This window comes from Crocodylus porosus, unplaced genomic scaffold, assembly GCF_001723895.1.
Source record: "Crocodylus porosus isolate Cpor-Errol unplaced genomic scaffold, CroPor_comp1, whole genome shotgun sequence".
In the NCBI taxonomy this organism is placed as follows: domain Eukaryota; kingdom Metazoa; phylum Chordata; order Crocodylia; family Crocodylidae; genus Crocodylus; species Crocodylus porosus.
In genome coordinates, this window is record NW_017728913.1 from 33,829,445 (window position 1) to 33,846,067 (window position 16,623).

At 39.6% G+C, this 16,623-nt stretch overlaps 1 protein-coding gene across 8 annotated transcripts in view; it reads left to right on the forward strand.

Annotated features, from left to right (window-relative positions):
• Positions 1–16,301, forward strand: part of TENM3 (teneurin transmembrane protein 3) — a 456,764-nt gene extending 440,463 nt beyond the window's left edge. For all 8 annotated transcript variants that reach the window (XM_019534649.1, XM_019534650.1, XM_019534652.1 and 5 more), the window contains 4 exons: positions 2,052–2,348; positions 3,790–5,401; positions 7,849–7,979; positions 12,746–16,301. In XM_019534649.1, coding sequence (XP_019390194.1) covers positions 2,052–2,348; positions 3,790–5,401; positions 7,849–7,979; positions 12,746–13,501 — 2,796 coding nt within the window. In that variant the 3' untranslated portion in view covers positions 13,502–16,301. The remainder of the gene's footprint in view (positions 1–2,051; positions 2,349–3,789; positions 5,402–7,848; positions 7,980–12,745) is intronic.
• The last annotated feature ends 322 nt before the right edge of the window (positions 16,302–16,623 follow it).

Sequence of the window (16,623 nt, forward strand, 5' to 3'; positions counted from 1 at the left end):
AATAATAAATAATCTAATATATACTGCTCTTTTAGAAACTCAGCAGCTGCAAGGTGCAACTTCAGAGTTGACAGTAGATATGTTTTGGGATATGCAGTTTTGAGAAATGTTAATATATCCCTGTAGTTTTTTTCTGGTCAACATGAAAATATTTTTTGGTCTTTTCCAAATAGCATTGGATAATTTGTCTTCGCCTCTCCCCTCTAATATGCATGATTTCATTTACCTCTGTATTATTTGCCTTCTGTTACCTAGAAAGGGAATTTAAGCAACACGTAGCACAAGCCACCGTCTTATCCATGTACCCAGGACCCAGCTCCCTCTTCCCATTGACTGTCAGTTTCCAGTGCTAAAAAACTATCTTGGTGATCAATGTTTCACGCTTATTTGACATACTCAAAGAAGATAGTAGATATTAAGGGAGATTCAGAGGTGATCAACAAAAATTAAAGGCCTGGAAAAACTTTTAAAAGAACAGGGAAGTATAATGTGGGGAGCAGACATTAAGAGGGGATATGCTAGTGAAGCTTGTATGGTGCAGAGAGTGGAACAGGCATTTGTTTCCCTCTTTCACAATGCAAGAACAAGGACTAATTCAATGAAACTGAGCAGTAATACATTTAAAACTGAAAAACCTACTACATGTTTGCATCCAATGTGTAAAACAGGTACTTTGTACCTGAAAGCTTGTTTATGTCCCTCCCAACTATGCCATTGGGCTGATAAAAGATATCACCCACAAAAATCCTGGCCTCTTGCATAATTCACATACAGAATTAATTGCCACTGGCCATCATTGGTCTCAAAGGATTTTTATTTATATATAAAATGGAAACATCTGTGCATACATTGAAATGGATATGTTTTAAAATATAAACAATTCAGCGTCATGGTTCAAGTCATAACCCAACTTCTAATTGGTCCATAGATTATAAATAATCTTCTATGTATAAGTCTGTGTTTTGTAATTATCTGCTCTGAGTTTCTGGCATCTTTACTAGAGACCCAGATAAAAGAGTGGATTAAATAGATACTAATCCATTATGGAAACTCCTGTGTTCTTTATATATAAACACCTAGTCTGTAAACCTTACCTTTTACCATTTAGTTTTGACAGTACTTACTTGGAAAAATTTGGGTTGAGTTCTTTGCTTACTTGAAGTGCCAGCATTTACGTTATTTACTCAAAAAGAAGATGACCTTGATTATAAGACAACCCCACAATAATTAGATTCTATATATGGAAAATTTATAAATTTCTTATAAATTGTGCAGATATAGAATTTAATTATTGGAGGTTTGCTTTGAATTTGTCCCCCTCCAATTACTACAGCAAAGAAAAGAAATCTGAGGGTGAGGGGGCCAAGTAGCTTCTTTGTTCCCTGGCTCCCCCCCATCTTTTTCCTCTGGCAGCCGCTTCCCTCTCTCCTTACCACCAGACCTTTCGCTCCCTGAGCACAAAGAAGTAAGAAGCAAATTTGAAAACAATAAACTTGAAATTAAAGATGGATGTAACAATGTGCATATAGTATCCATACACTTAGTGCACTGGTACTTAGACAAGGGGCTTTTTTCCCCAGTGCCAATGGGGGGGTGGGGGATGATGACATACCTTGTTGTGTATTCAAGAAAATACAGTTGTCCAACCAAAAATTTTATATTATGCTTTACCAGTAATTTGCCACATCTTAACATTCTTTTTGTACTGCTTAGCAGTCATTTGTGCCTTATAAATGGTACCAGTTATGCTGAAAAAAAACATTTCTATTATCTTTTAGTATTTTGTTAACAGTTGACTAAACATCAAGGAATTTAATTGAAAAGATCTTGAACAAATTCCAAGCCATCTCTCTACTTAATGAAACCTTTTAAAATAGCAGTTAATCTAATGCCTTGCACTTACACCAAGAAGTTGCTAAATTAATTTACTGACAAAGAGAATCAATCATCATAAATGGTGTTTAAACAATAGCTGGTACTTTGAGGAAGTAATAGGTGGCTCGTATTTGAACAACATGATTTATTTTGTCATTTTATTTGTTTTATAAAAGGTTAATGGCAGAAACCTCCTTTCAGTCGACTTTGATCGAACCACAAAGACAGAAAAGATCTACGATGATCACCGTAAATTTCTGCTGAGGATTGCCTACGACACATCAGGGCATCCAACGCTCTGGCTGCCAAGCAGCAAGCTGATGGCTGTCAATGTTACCTATTCATCTACAGGTCAAATTGGCAGCATTCAGCGAGGGACCACTAGTGAAAAAATAGAGTATGATGGACAGGGAAGGATTGTATCTAGAGTATTTGCTGATGGAAAAACATGGAGTTACACATATCTGGAAAAGGTAAAGAACACATTGGAAGCTATGGAACATATATTACCCATATTCAAGGGAAGAAAAACAAACATCAGAAACACATTTTTAAGTATCAGTGTGGATTTGCATGGGAATGGTTTTGTAGTAGACATACTGTCCAGCATTAGTTAATTTCTAGAAACCAGCGTATTTTTAAAGAATTAAGGCAATCAGCTAAAATGGCAGCTCTTCCCCCCTGATGCTTTAATACATAAAATAACATACAGGTATTAGATCTTGATAATGTAAGTTGTTTGAATATTACTTGCGTGTAAGCTTTCCAATGTTGTATTTTATGCCACAGAGTAGAGTTCTTTTATTATTGTAGTTAAAGCTGTCTGTTCATATTTTGTCCATATTGTTACTATCAAATCAAAGCAGTTATAGAGAACTTTTTAATCTTTATTTCATGTGTTAGGATTGCAGAAAGATAATTGTTCTTTCCCAAGACTTTATCTGAAAATCCCTATTGTGAGATTTCATGTCCTGACATGTAAGAGCAGAGCCAGTTTAGTACTCTTAGGACAGCTGTAACAAGTCTGTTGACATCAAAGGATGCAAACAAAAGCTGTCACAACACAACATGATTTTGTAGCGATAGAAATGCAGCAAACCCACTCCAGCTTTCCCCCTGCTCCACTTCTGTTCAAAGTCAAGGCAATTTTGCTAATTTGGATCGCTATAGAGTTGTCATAACAGATCATAATAGCTGCTGGGCACTCCCAAGCAGGGCTTCCATTTTCTCCCCTTTTAAAGAAACTAAAATGTACATTTGTCCATACCCTTAGTTTAGTTGTAGAACCTACAGATTTGTCTACTGAATCTATTATTCAGCAAATACTGTTTACCAGTGATTAAGGCTATAATTGAATCAAGGTTCATGATTCATAATATCTATCAGAAAAATGTCAGAATAGTTCTGTCTACTTCCACTTGATGTAAATAATCAAACAATTACTTTGCCCCTGTTACAAACACAGACAGAACAAGAACACAGTATTCATAGATCTTTGGTCTAGTCAAATTCTGTTAAATGATCACTAATTATAGGGGAGAAATTGTTTCTCCCATATGTTGTTCCCTTTTTGAGTTATTGGATTTAAGACAGTTTCACTTCTTCCCGAATTAAACATGACTTATCCAAATCCATTGACAATCTGCTGTTTGGCTCCGAGTGTTTGATTAAAGAGTGAAGCAGTCATAACAAGTAGCACATTATGAATCTGGAGCCACTAATTACAGAACCTCTTGTAATTAAGCATCTAAGTAAATTAGGCAGGGAAACGTTAACAACATGTAAGGTCAAGGATAACTCAATTAAAAAGAAGATAATTTTCTCGAGTGGAATGTCACATTTTTGTTAAGAAATGGGGTGCGTGTGTGTGTGTAATGATTTGACACACAGTTAAAATCTGTTCTTAATTTTCAGTCAATGGTCCTTCTGCTTCATAGCCAGCGGCAGTACATCTTCGAATATGATTTGTTGGATCGACTTTCTGCCGTCACCATGCCCAGTGTTGCTCGTCATACCATGCAGACAATTCGCTCCATTGGCTATTACCGGAACATATATAACCCCCCTGAAAGTAATGCATCTGTAATAATGGACTACAATGAAGAAGGTCAGCTCCTTCAAACTGCTTTCCTGGGTACAAGCCGGAGAGTATTGTTCAAATACAGAAGACAAACCAAGCTCTCAGAAATTCTTTATGATAGTACCAGAGTCAGTTTTACTTATGATGAGACAGCAGGAGTCCTGAAAACAGTAAACCTCCAAAGCGATGGTTTTATCTGCACCATTAGATATAGGCAAATTGGCCCACTGATTGACAGGCAGATTTTCCGTTTTAGTGAAGATGGAATGGTAAATGCCCGATTTGACTACAGCTATGACAACAGCTTCAGAGTGACTAGCATGCAAGGTGTCATCAATGAAACCCCATTGCCTATTGATCTCTACCAGTTTGATGATATCTCTGGTAAAGTTGAGCAGTTTGGGAAATTTGGAGTAATATATTATGATATTAACCAGATAATTTCTACAGCTGTAATGACTTACACAAAACACTTTGATGCGCATGGCCGCATCAAGGAAATTCAATATGAAATATTTAGGTCATTAATGTACTGGATTACAATTCAGTATGATAACATGGGGCGAGTGACTAAGAGAGAAATTAAAATTGGGCCATTTGCCAACACCACTAAATATGCTTATGAATATGATGTAGATGGTCAGCTCCAGACAGTTTATCTAAATGAAAAAATCATGTGGCGATACAACTACGACTTGAATGGCAACCTCCATTTGCTCAACCCAAGTAGTAGTGCACGTTTGACACCACTTCGCTATGACCTGCGAGACAGAATAACTCGACTAGGTGATGTTCAGTACCGATTAGATGAGGATGGATTCCTGCGTCAGAGGGGTACTGAAATCTTTGAATACAGCTCCAAAGGCCTGCTAACTAGAGTTTACAGCAAAGGCAGTGGGTGGACAGTGATTTACCGTTATGATGGACTCGGACGACGAGTTTCCAGTAAAACTAGCCTTGGACAGCACCTCCAGTTCTTTTATGCAGACCTTACTTATCCAACCAGGATAACTCATGTGTATAACCATTCAAGTTCTGAGATCACTTCTCTGTACTATGACCTACAAGGACACCTTTTTGCCATGGAAATTAGTAGTGGGGATGAATTTTATATTGCCTCAGATAACACTGGGACACCGCTAGCTGTTTTTAGCAGCAATGGTTTGATGCTTAAACAAATTCAATACACTGCTTATGGTGAGATTTATTTTGACTCAAATCTGGACTTCCAGTTGGTAATAGGATTCCACGGAGGCTTGTATGACCCACTGACAAAGCTAGTCCACTTTGGAGAAAGAGATTATGACATACTGGCAGGCCGCTGGACCACACCGGACATTGACATCTGGAAAAGGATTGGGAAGGACCCAGCTCCCTTTAATCTGTACATGTTTAGAAATAACAATCCAGCCAGTAAAATACACGATGTGAAGGATTACATCACAGGTAAATAGTTTGTTTAAATTGCAGTATTTCTCACTTGCTCCAAATGTACCTACCTAATAACTTATAATATGCATGGACATTCACAATTTAAAACTCCCTCCTCAATTTAGACACATTTGGTATGGCTACCTTTTATGTCATAGCTGAGAGTTTGGAATATTTGCCCATGAAGTATATAAGTCCCTACTCCCCAGTGTATTTCTGTATTCTTCCCAATGAGTGTTTAATGCAAAAATACATAAGCTGTCCTAGAAGAAGGACTTTCACGCTCTTTCTGGCTCTGTGAATCTTACATTCCTGGTTGCCAGTGGCATAGCCCTAGCAGGAAGATGGAAGGAGTCTGGTGGAAAGAGCACTATCCTGAGCGGTGGAAGATTTGTGTTTGAACCCCTCAGGATGAGAAGGACTTTAAACCAAGCTCTCCAACATCCTGCTAGACTGTAAAAGAAGAGATAGCCACCACCACCTCCATTTGTAGTTTTGAATGAAAGAGCTTTGACTCGTGAACAAAACACAGCCTAGCAGCATGTTTAGCATTATGAGAGCTGGCTTACTACATCACCCTCTCGGGATTTAGACCAGGGGACACCCAGATTGTGCATACCAAACAAGCTTAAGCATGAAATGGCCCCTAAGGTGCTCTGGTCAACTGACCCAAGACAGTTGAAGTTTTGAGCAGAATAACTGCACTCTAGGAAAAATTTTTAGCAATGAAAAAATAGGTGTGTTGAGAGGTTATGTGGAGTATATTGTGGATTTGTAGATCTGGACCTTAGATTAAATGATGTATTCCAGTTTTCCATCTGTATGAAGAGAAATAAAGTATTTGTGTGTCAACATAAGCTCTTGAAAAATCATATTGCCTGCAGATGTGTCTGAGTTTCAAGATCAGAAATTGTTCAGATCATCTGTGGTTTTTCATTCAGATGGTGTCAGACTAAAGGAGAAGCTCATCTCCATTTAGTAATGAGTGGCAAGACTCTTCCTCAGAGAAGGAAATCTGGGAACAATTGGGCTTATACCAATTACTTTTGAAAACAGTCACCTACTAGTTAGTTAATAGACATTGACAGGCTGGATAGGAGTCAGTGGCTTAAATCCATCCTGTCCTAGCGGTGCAGCCTAGAAGGAATGGTGTAGCAATCATATTCCTCAAAACAGTGAGAACAATGCAGTTGCCATAAACATTAACTGAAATGCAGTTTTCATTTTTCTATAACATCGTTGATACATAGATTACAGCCTGGGTCTGTGTTAGAGACGAGGCTGTCATTGTGTGACAGTGTCAGGTGGCAGCTTTAGATCCGCAGTTTGAAGGGCCTCATTTATCTGATAGCACTCCAAACCATTATTTTAAAGTAAAGATTTTCAAGCCCTTTTTGACTTTCTGAAAAATACTGCTCTCCCCCTTACCTATTCAGGGTTTTCCTAAACAGAAAGAGTTGGTTTTGATAGCCAGTGCTCTGTCTGCTTTTGTTAAATATTTGTGAAGAATACTGGATAGAACGCAAGCCCCAGAGCAAGATGTCCTTGCACTGCCCAGAATCATGGTTCCACTTTAAACTACCTTTAAAAAAAATTTAAAAAGGAGGGCTAAGATGATTCTTAGTAGTCAGTGTGCCCATCCCTCACATGCACAGGTAATGTTCTTGAAATCACACAGCCATAGTTCTTATTTCACAAGAGCAACAAGGAACCACAGTAAAAACAACAAAAAAACCTCCCTTTGCCCCCCCGCCCCCTTTGGTTTGCTTCCTGTCTTTCCCCATCTCCCTTAAAAGATGCTTCTATTCTGATAACTGGAAAGTGGAACCTTATTTCTGAACAGACCTTCCAGTGAATATTCAGAGTCTAAAAGGAACTTTTATTCTCATTAGCTTGGGATTCTGGGCTCTTCCTTGCATCAGTAAACATTGTTTAATAAGACCCTTCTATGGAAAACAGCTGAGTGTCCAGGTGTCACTGTGGGCTTCCTTTGGAGTCAGCAGGACTGATCAGGTATAACAAAGTATAGAATATCACCTGGAGAACTTTCTTTTTACTGATAATGAAACATGAACACAGAAAGAACTCAGCCTGGCTGTGAGATCCTAATGTGATTTAGGAAAAGACCCTTCCTACTTGGCCTGCCATATTCATTCTGGGAGTCACTGAAACACAAACATGAATATCCACAGTGCTTTGAAGTGAGAAAAATGCCACACAACTACTTTTTAGTAGAAGAACGGTTACTTGGAAGTCTTCTAACAATACCTGGGAGAGCAGAATTGTAGTAAAAACAATCACTCTAGTACAAATCAGCCACTAGAGTCATGAAAAGAATAATTTTAAAGAATTCTGGTATGTTACCAAAAATGCAGTTATACCAAAAGTTACTCTTGGATATAAATATACTTGTAACATATAGAAAAATTCTGACATTGTTTTTTCATATAATTTTCTTGCAGATGTTAACAGCTGGCTGGTGACATTTGGCTTCCATCTGCACAACGCCATTCCTGGGTTCCCTGTTCCCAAATTTGATTTAACAGAGCCTTCTTATGAACTTGTGAAGAGTCAGCAATGGGATGATATACCAGTAAGAAATAAAAACCGTACGCCGTCACACAGATTGAAAAAAAGGAGTTAGAATTTAGGAGAAGGAATTATTCTAATTGACCTGCACATACCTACATAATCCTCAAGGCTCTCGCTTGCCAGTTTTTTTATTTAAGGCGTGCAGGGCAAACCTGTGCTTTATAAATCTCCAAATGATTTAGTATGTTACAGATGTAATTTTACACTACGTCTTGTAGCTTTGCTAAATTATATATGATTTTAAACAGGCTCCAGTTTGTTTTCAGTAATATAAGAACACAGGGACAAATAATAAATAGAACTCGGAAACCCTTTTTAGATGTGTAAGTTTCCTAGCAGAAACTCTAGAGATTGGATTTATACCAACACCCTGCCTGAAGGCAGAAAGTGAACACTGTAATAAAAATAGACTGTGAAATAAACAGAAGAACAGGTGATATAAATTATGCATACCAGGCACCAGTACAATTTTACTTCTCTTTAATATTAACCATGTTTTATATGTAAAGATAAAATATTGAAAATGAAATTACCCCAGGTAAAACCCATTACATTACACAGAACCAAAACTCCAGGTGCTTATGAAATTCCTTGGGGAAAAAAAATCAACTGCAGACCAGAAATCCTGTTACAGTTTTAAGTGATAAAAGAAAATAAATGGAATGTAAAATTGAAAAACTAAATCTGCAATTTAAGAAAATGGCATTTATAAATCCAACCATTCAGAATCAAAAGGCAATGCCCAATAACATCCCAGAAATCTCAGTTAAAGCAAGAGTGATAAGAAATCAAGAACATGGGTAATCCCTTCATAACAACATATAAAGGGATCTCTGATATACAGGAATGATTATATTGCATTTTAAGTAGTAGTTTGTCATTATTGTTAATAAATATTTATACAGGGTCAGGGTTTTGCTCTGCACTTCCCAAGATCATGACCCTGTAGAGTTGCAATCTCATTTGGCAGAATAAAATTACAAAAGCAGACAAAAGGAATGGTGGGGCGAGGCGTGGTATAAAGGATATAACTTACAGTCTGAGTTATGTTATATGGGAAGTGAATCAGATACATTCTAAAAAATGTTGAAGGAAAGCAGAGACATAAGTAAGTCCAGAGTACAGGAGCGCATAGTGGAATGAAAACATATCTGTAACTTGGAAATAGTGTCGTGACAGGCACGAAGAAGATATCCAAACAAGAAAGCAGAAAGAAAAGAGTTGTTAAACCCTACAGGGCAAGGCAGGGCATGATGGGAGAGAAGGAAGGAGATGTAGGCAAGGACAGTTGTGCAGATCCTTAAAATGAGAATAAGAATATTGCAGAATGAATCATAGATCTGACCACAGGGCGTGAGGGAGGTTCTGCGATAAGCTGAGTTGTAGGAAAGTAAGTGTTTATCTGCTGATAATTGGATCATTTGTTACTTGAAGTTGGGGATGGAGGAGTGAAGGCAAGATGGAGGGTTTAGTGGAAAGGGCACTCCTGAGCGGTAGAAGATTTGGGTCTGATGTCATACTGTAATATCCAGTTTTAAGGGGCCAGAAAACTGGATATTACAGTATGACAGACAAAAATAGGACCCTCCTGCATTTAAGCCAAATTAGCGGAGTGATTCAGGCATTTGACTGGAAGCTGGGAGACTTTCCCTTCACCTCAGTGGGGTTTGAATTTACACCTCTCCAACTTTTTAGTATAGCCTGTGGTAATAGCCAGACCCTTCTCCAGTGCACCTTTGAAGTCGGTCCCTTTAGCAGCCAAGAAAGGAAGATGTGTGGGGCCACAAGGAATAAAGCAAGCTACAGGATTAATAGTCTGTGAGTCAGATACTACCCTGGATAGGAGGACTCCCTGGGTCCTAGCATTGTATCTTCCTCTCAAAACGTGTTATCTAATGCTTAGCTAAACACAAGGGGCAGAGGGATGCAAGTTCAAACCTCTGGGCAAGGCAGGGCCTCGAACCTGGGTTTCCTACTTTGTGCCCCAACTACTTCCCCATTCGGACTAAAATATGAGAGGGCTGCACTCCCGTTTCCCTCCTCTTTCCCCCACCCCCACCAAAATTTTCTCAGACTAACACTTAGAGAGAGAGACACACACACAACATTCATAGCCTCTTGATTCAGTTTGCATCTGCAGGGGCAATAAAATTACAACCTGTGTTTCAATGCCAAAGATGACACCTGCGTGGCTACAAAGCTGCTGTTTGGGCACACAAAGGGAAATAAAACACCACTGAGTGAGGGAAGGAGGGACGTGTGTTGAAGGAGGATCCTTTTCAGAATAGAAGTAGCAACCTGCCCAAATGCAAAAGAGAAGGTGCTTAAGTGGAGAGAGATGAGACCGAAGGGGAGTGGTAGAGAGCGAGGAAGGGTAGGATGAGTAAGGAAGGACAGGACTTAGGATCAGAGGGTTACTTAAAAGGGGCTTGAATTACACTGAAGTTTAGGATCACAGAGCTCAACCCAAAGCTAGATGGGGACAAAAAAACCCCAAAGAATGTCCAAGGAAGGAGGTGGCTGAGCTTCCCATCCCCCACCTGTCTGTTAGACCTTTGCAGAAACTGTTACAGTCTTGGACAGAGAGAGAGGGAAGATGAATAGGTGGCAAAGGGTTGCGAGGGATCATTTATTTAGAATTCAAATATAAAAGAAAAAGGACATCTATGGAAGGGTGAAGGAACCTTGTCATTAATAGAACAATCCATCAAAGAGCGAGTGCCATAAATAACATGCGAACAGAGAGCAGAAGGAGGCAAGGGCAGGAACAGAACTGAGGTGACAAAAGAAAAAGGAGGCAGACCAGGCAGGGTGTTGTCAGGGTCACCGCTCTTCCTTCAAGCAAAGATGATCAATGCAAGGAAATGATGAGGGCAAATTGTGAGGATGTGCCAAAGCTGGCGCCAGAAGCAGCCCAAGTCTGAACACCAGGAGTTGGATCAGCTAAACCTCTGTGGCATATCCAGGAGCCTCACCATGAAGCCTGCCTACCCAGCCACACCTGCTCGGCACACACAAAGTCACAGAAATGAGACCAGGCAGCCACCTGAGCGTGGCGCTGAACACACACCCGTAACCATGCTGAGACAGATTCTCTGAGCAGCGGTAGGGAACACACTCAGGCCTGTGCCTTGGTCTCATTTCCAGGGTAGAAGTGACTGGGCAAAGCGACCTTTATGGCGGTGTATCCTGAGCACAGTGTAGATTCAGTGCATGTGTAGTCTGTAAGGCTAAAGCAGGGGAACAAGATTAGTGCCACAGGCGTGCCTGCCCACTTCTTTCTCCATTTGAGGTGGTGTCAGAAAAGAATCCCCTATTCTCAGGGATGGCAGAAGGGTTCAGCGTGACGCATAGTTCCCTGGAGTAGTGCTACAGAAGGTCACAAACACTTTCTCTCTTCACCCTCTCTCCCCTTTCCCCCCACCCCAAAAAAAAATTCTGCTGGTAATGTTTAATGTGGGAAAGAGCTAAATAGTAACTAATCCTTGAATACATCTCTTCTAAAATATTATCCCCATTTGTCAGAGAAGGAAATGAAGGCAAAGTGCGAGTGAGACAGACTGCAGAGGAGATCAGAGCCCAAACAAGGGAATTGGCGTTGGCTTCAGAAGGGAGAAAACACTGGATAAACCATTCAGAGGTCTGCCCCTCCCCTTCCTTTACCAGCAGCTACAATAATTTGGCGATTGAGTGTAGTCCTAATCCTTTCTTCCCATGACCCATCAGCTGTAGGGAGCAATACAGTCTCACTGCTGTATACCTTCAAGACTCATTGCTGCCTGGCGCGTTTCCTCTCCTATTCTGGCAGAGGCAGGGCTCATTCGAATAGGAGATAAAACCTGTAAAAGTCCTACAGCTCTCTTGAAAAACTCTTATTTAGCAAGACATTCATAGTAGTCATATACTGCCCTTTGCATTGATTTACTTTAGAGTGAATAGGCTAGTTACAGCATCATTTTAAGCAGAAGTCAGGATAGGGTTGCACCTGGTGGACTAACTGAATCACGGATGCAGAAGATTTCATGGACAACAGCTCACTTCATCAGATGCCAAGCAGAGAGATGAGATTACCTGAAAACATCGATTGAGGGCTGTGTACCTACATGCTCATTATAGGCTCTATGCTTTTTCCGTTTCACAGTATGGGTTGACCTACAAAAGAAATGGCTGGGACGCGATGCACAGACTGAAAATTGCATTTGCATCATCTCTACGCCTCACCCCCTACCCTACCTTGCCCCACACACGCCCCTACTCTCCCCCTCCAGAATCAGGATTGTGACCTGCAGTGAAAGAGGTGGTCCAGCAGTGTAAGGACAGAATTGAGAAACCAAGATCTTCTCTTGTCTAATCCCTGTTCTAATGCACACTGTTTTCCATAGCATTGCCTCTAATCCTTCATCTGAAAAATGGGGGAAAAAGATTATAAAAGATGTCCCAAGGATGATTTTAGTTAGTATTTAGGTAGCTCTTTCCTGTGTTAAATGTTACTAGCAAAAAGTCACTTTTCTATAATACCATTAATAATTAAAGGGGGGAGTCGTGTAAGGAGAAAAAGAAAAGAAAATCCAGCAACACACATTGAACATTATAAAGCAAAATAGCCTTTGTAACTCAATGGAACAAGCAGTAGTTTTAATTAACTCTTTGGCACTGTCAGTTGTGGCATATCCTATTGTGAACCACGGGCAATATACCAAGAAAGCTTGTTTGGTATCTAGGGGCTACAGATGGCTTTTAAAAACTTCTGTCTGTTCTTGTTTTCAGCCAATTTCTGGAGTGCAACAACAAGTGGCAAGACAAGCCAAGGCTTTTCTGTCTCTAGGAAAGATGGCAGAAGTTCAGATCAGCAGACGGAAATCAAGCGGGGAGAAGTCATGGCTGTGGTTTGCGACAGTGAAGTCCCTAATTGGGAAAGGGGTCATGCTGGCTGTCAATCAAGGCAAAGTGCAGACTAATGTTCTCAATATTGCAAATGAGGACTGCATAAAAGTGGCAGCTGTTCTAAACAATGCCTACTACCTAGAGAACTTGCATTTCACAATTGAGGGAAAGGACACTCACTATTTCATCAAGACAACCTCACCAGAGAGTGACCTAGGCACGCTGAGGCTGACGAGTGGGCGGAAAGCCCTGGAAAATGGCATCAATGTCACCGTTTCCCAATCCACCACTGTGGTGAACGGCAGGACTCGTAGGTTTGCTGACGTTGAAATGCAGTATGGCGCGCTAGCTCTTCACGTGCGCTATGGTATGACACTTGACGAAGAGAAGGCGCGCATACTGGAGCAGGCTAGACAAAGAGCGCTGTCCAGTGCCTGGGCCAGAGAACAACAAAGAGTAAGAGATGGAGAGGAAGGTGCCAGGTTATGGACAGAGGGGGAAAAGAGGCAGTTACTAAGTGCTGGAAAGGTACAAGGATATGATGGGTACTATGTACTCTCTGTGGAGCAATACCCCGAATTAGCAGACAGCGCTAACAATATACAGTTCCTTAGACAAAGTGAGATAGGAAAGAGGTAACACACTGGCTTTGCCAAGGCTGCCAAAGAGACTAACTGTGTACCAGTGTCTTCTAAAAGGGAGACCAAACTGTTTTGCTGCATTACTACTTGAGCCTAAACTTACACCTTTGCTCAGATTTTTCTGTAGCACAATCTGAAGAGACTCTACAGTGAAGAGAGCGCCTTCCAGAAGAATGATATTGCTGAAAACTTTTTTTTCTGAATGACCTTAAAAGGTGATCTGCTTTAAAGAATATGTTTACATATGCATATCGCTGCACTCACATTGGACTGAAAAGTATTAAAAAGGCCTAAAGATTTTACAACAGGCTGACCGTTCCTTTGAGGCACTGTATTTAACTATGATACAGATCCATACAGTGTTTCCAAATATTACTGAATTGTTGACCTTTGCTTAAAAGAAGTAGTCTCTCTTTCTTTCTCTCTCTTCCTCTTTCTCTGCATAGGATGTGGTATATATCTGTTAATTTTACAATGTGGGGCAAAAATTACTGTTTATAGACAACCCAACTGCTTTAAACTGTGCTGCTTTCTAAAAGGACATTGGCACAAGTGACTTATGCTACCGTGGGAATTTAATAATGGATTTTACAATGCTAACATGGTTTGCCTTGGGGGGGGGAAAATGGCAAGTAGAATCCTTGTTACAGATAAGCAAAGGAAACCCTGATTTTTTTGTAAATTATGTGAGACAAGTTGTTTATGGATTTTTATATGAATTACAATTTACTGTACATCAAATATTAGTCTCAGAGGAGTTAATTTATGTAAAGTGTTTAAAAAAGTTTATACTTAAAAATAAAATGATAAAAATGTGCTGTGTGTGATTTTTTTTAAAAAGGAATTGCACCTTTTATGTTATAGCTGTACAGTATAAAAGATTATATTGTAGAGATATAACAGTGTATGACTAATGTCCAGAAGTGTTAATATTTTTGTATTAGGTTTAAAACTGTGCATCTTTCTATCACTCTGCTGATAAGAAGGAATACTCCCAAGTGGCTGGCTAATAAGACAACATCGCCCTCCCCTCCCTTTCCTGTCACCCAAGCCAGTGCCACTTCATCAGTCACTCCTAGAAGGCACAGTAACCAAATAAGACTCGTTTATTATGATGGAAAACAAATAGATTGGGTTTTCCTTGTCTTTTCCTGGCCCTAATGTAATAAATGGGTACTGATTCATACCGAGTGGGTTTTCTGTTGTTTGGGTTTTTTAAATGTGGGCTTAGAATGGAGAGAATAGTGTCTCAGGTGCTTGGCAAATGTATGTAGAAGAAGATGATACAATATAGTCTCATCCAGTTCTATCAACTTTGTCTTCTGTATAAACAGCTCTTTTAAATGTATTATTTCATGAGTGAGGCAAGAGCAGCACCTGATCAGATGCTACAGCGTTGCTCTTAGAGCCATTCTGCAGGTTCATACCCTGGCCTTCAGTTTCATATTCAAGTCTCATTACTATGATCAACTGAACAGGAACTGGGGTGGAGATGAAGGTCTTCTCCTAGTACTTACCCTGTATCACAAAACCACTACCCTGTCTGGAGCAGAGCATGCCAAATTAAGGCCCAGTAAATTTGTTACAGGGCAGGCTTGAGATGGGTACCCAGCTCCATGCAGAAACCATGCACAGAACCAACTGTACCTGTGCTGTTTCTCGGCTGAAACCACGATTAGTGCTTTACTTTCATGAGCGCTAAATTCAGTCACAAAAAAAATATTTTTAAGACGAATTTGATTTTTTGATGTTCCTTGAAACATACACCGTATTTCTATCCATGTATAATTATGACAAGCTATAGTAAGTGAACAAGTCTTAAATATGAACAGTTCGAGTGGATGTAATAAAAATAGTTTTCTAACTGCTTTGTATACTGAGATTCTATAGTATTACATATGCTAAATTGCACATTAGGATTGTTTGATAAATGGATTTGAATCTCTCCTGGCCAACTAGTTACTGAATCTACAGTATCCGTGCTATTACTGTATGTGTGTATTTGGTAGAGCATACAGAACTAATTACACGTATCATAGAATGCTGATCTTTTGTTAGAATGAAAGCACAGATTAGTTCATATTTTTTGCCCTGGAAGTCTTGAAGGCCCTAAAATTAGGAACTGATGCATCAAACCCCAGAGAAGTGTCATTGTTTTACATTTTAAAAACTGTAAAATGCTAGGTGTTTGCGGTTCTGTTAGGTGACTTCCACAGCACTGTATTTAGCATGCTATAAGTGCTCTGTTGAAATAGGCTCATATTCTAAATTATGTCAAATGTTTCTGTTCTGTTTGAATATGAAAAAGCTTGTACAACATGTCAAAATGGAAATATATCGTCTACTTGACGTGTACTAGTTCCTTCTCCTTTGTTAAGGCACCAATAAACAACAAATTACAGTATCTGTTGGTGATCATTTTAGATAAAGTCAAATCAAGCCAATTAGTGGCCTTGTTAGTAGGTATAATGAGCCTATTTCTTCCTAAAAAGACTTGTGATCTGGACATGCTCCTGCAGGAAATACTAACCTTGGGGAACATGTAAACAAAAGATCTTTTTAAAGGAGAAAAAAATGTATAATTAAAAGAAGCAGCTTACAGGGGGGGGAAAATGAGATTCAAAGTATTTTAGGCAATGACATTCAAAATGCTTTCATTATATTTTGAGATGTAAATTTTGTCTGATTTGTATTGTTATTTTAATTTGCCTTCTTAACTTTATATGTGTCCTGAATTTTCCACAAATTGATTACTATAGATTGCATCTGGGCTTTCCAATAAAAGCCAACCCAATGTGTGCGTGTTTATATTTGTTTTTTAAATGTGTGTGTCAGACACTGCAGCTGGGTTATTTCTTTGCTGTTTGTACATGAAGATGCAAAGCGATCCAGTTGCCCTCCTATCGATTCATCTGCTACACCGTTGGTAATATCTCTTTTTTCCCATCCAATGGCCCGGTCTGCTAACTCAGCAAAGCAAATTACTCCACGGGATCTCTCCAGTGGCCCACTTTAGAGAAAACGTTAAACACACCTTACAAAGTTCAGTCTTACATAAATAAGAGGAAGGGGAAAAACCACACCCACATCTACACAATGCACTATCTGTTACTTCAGAAC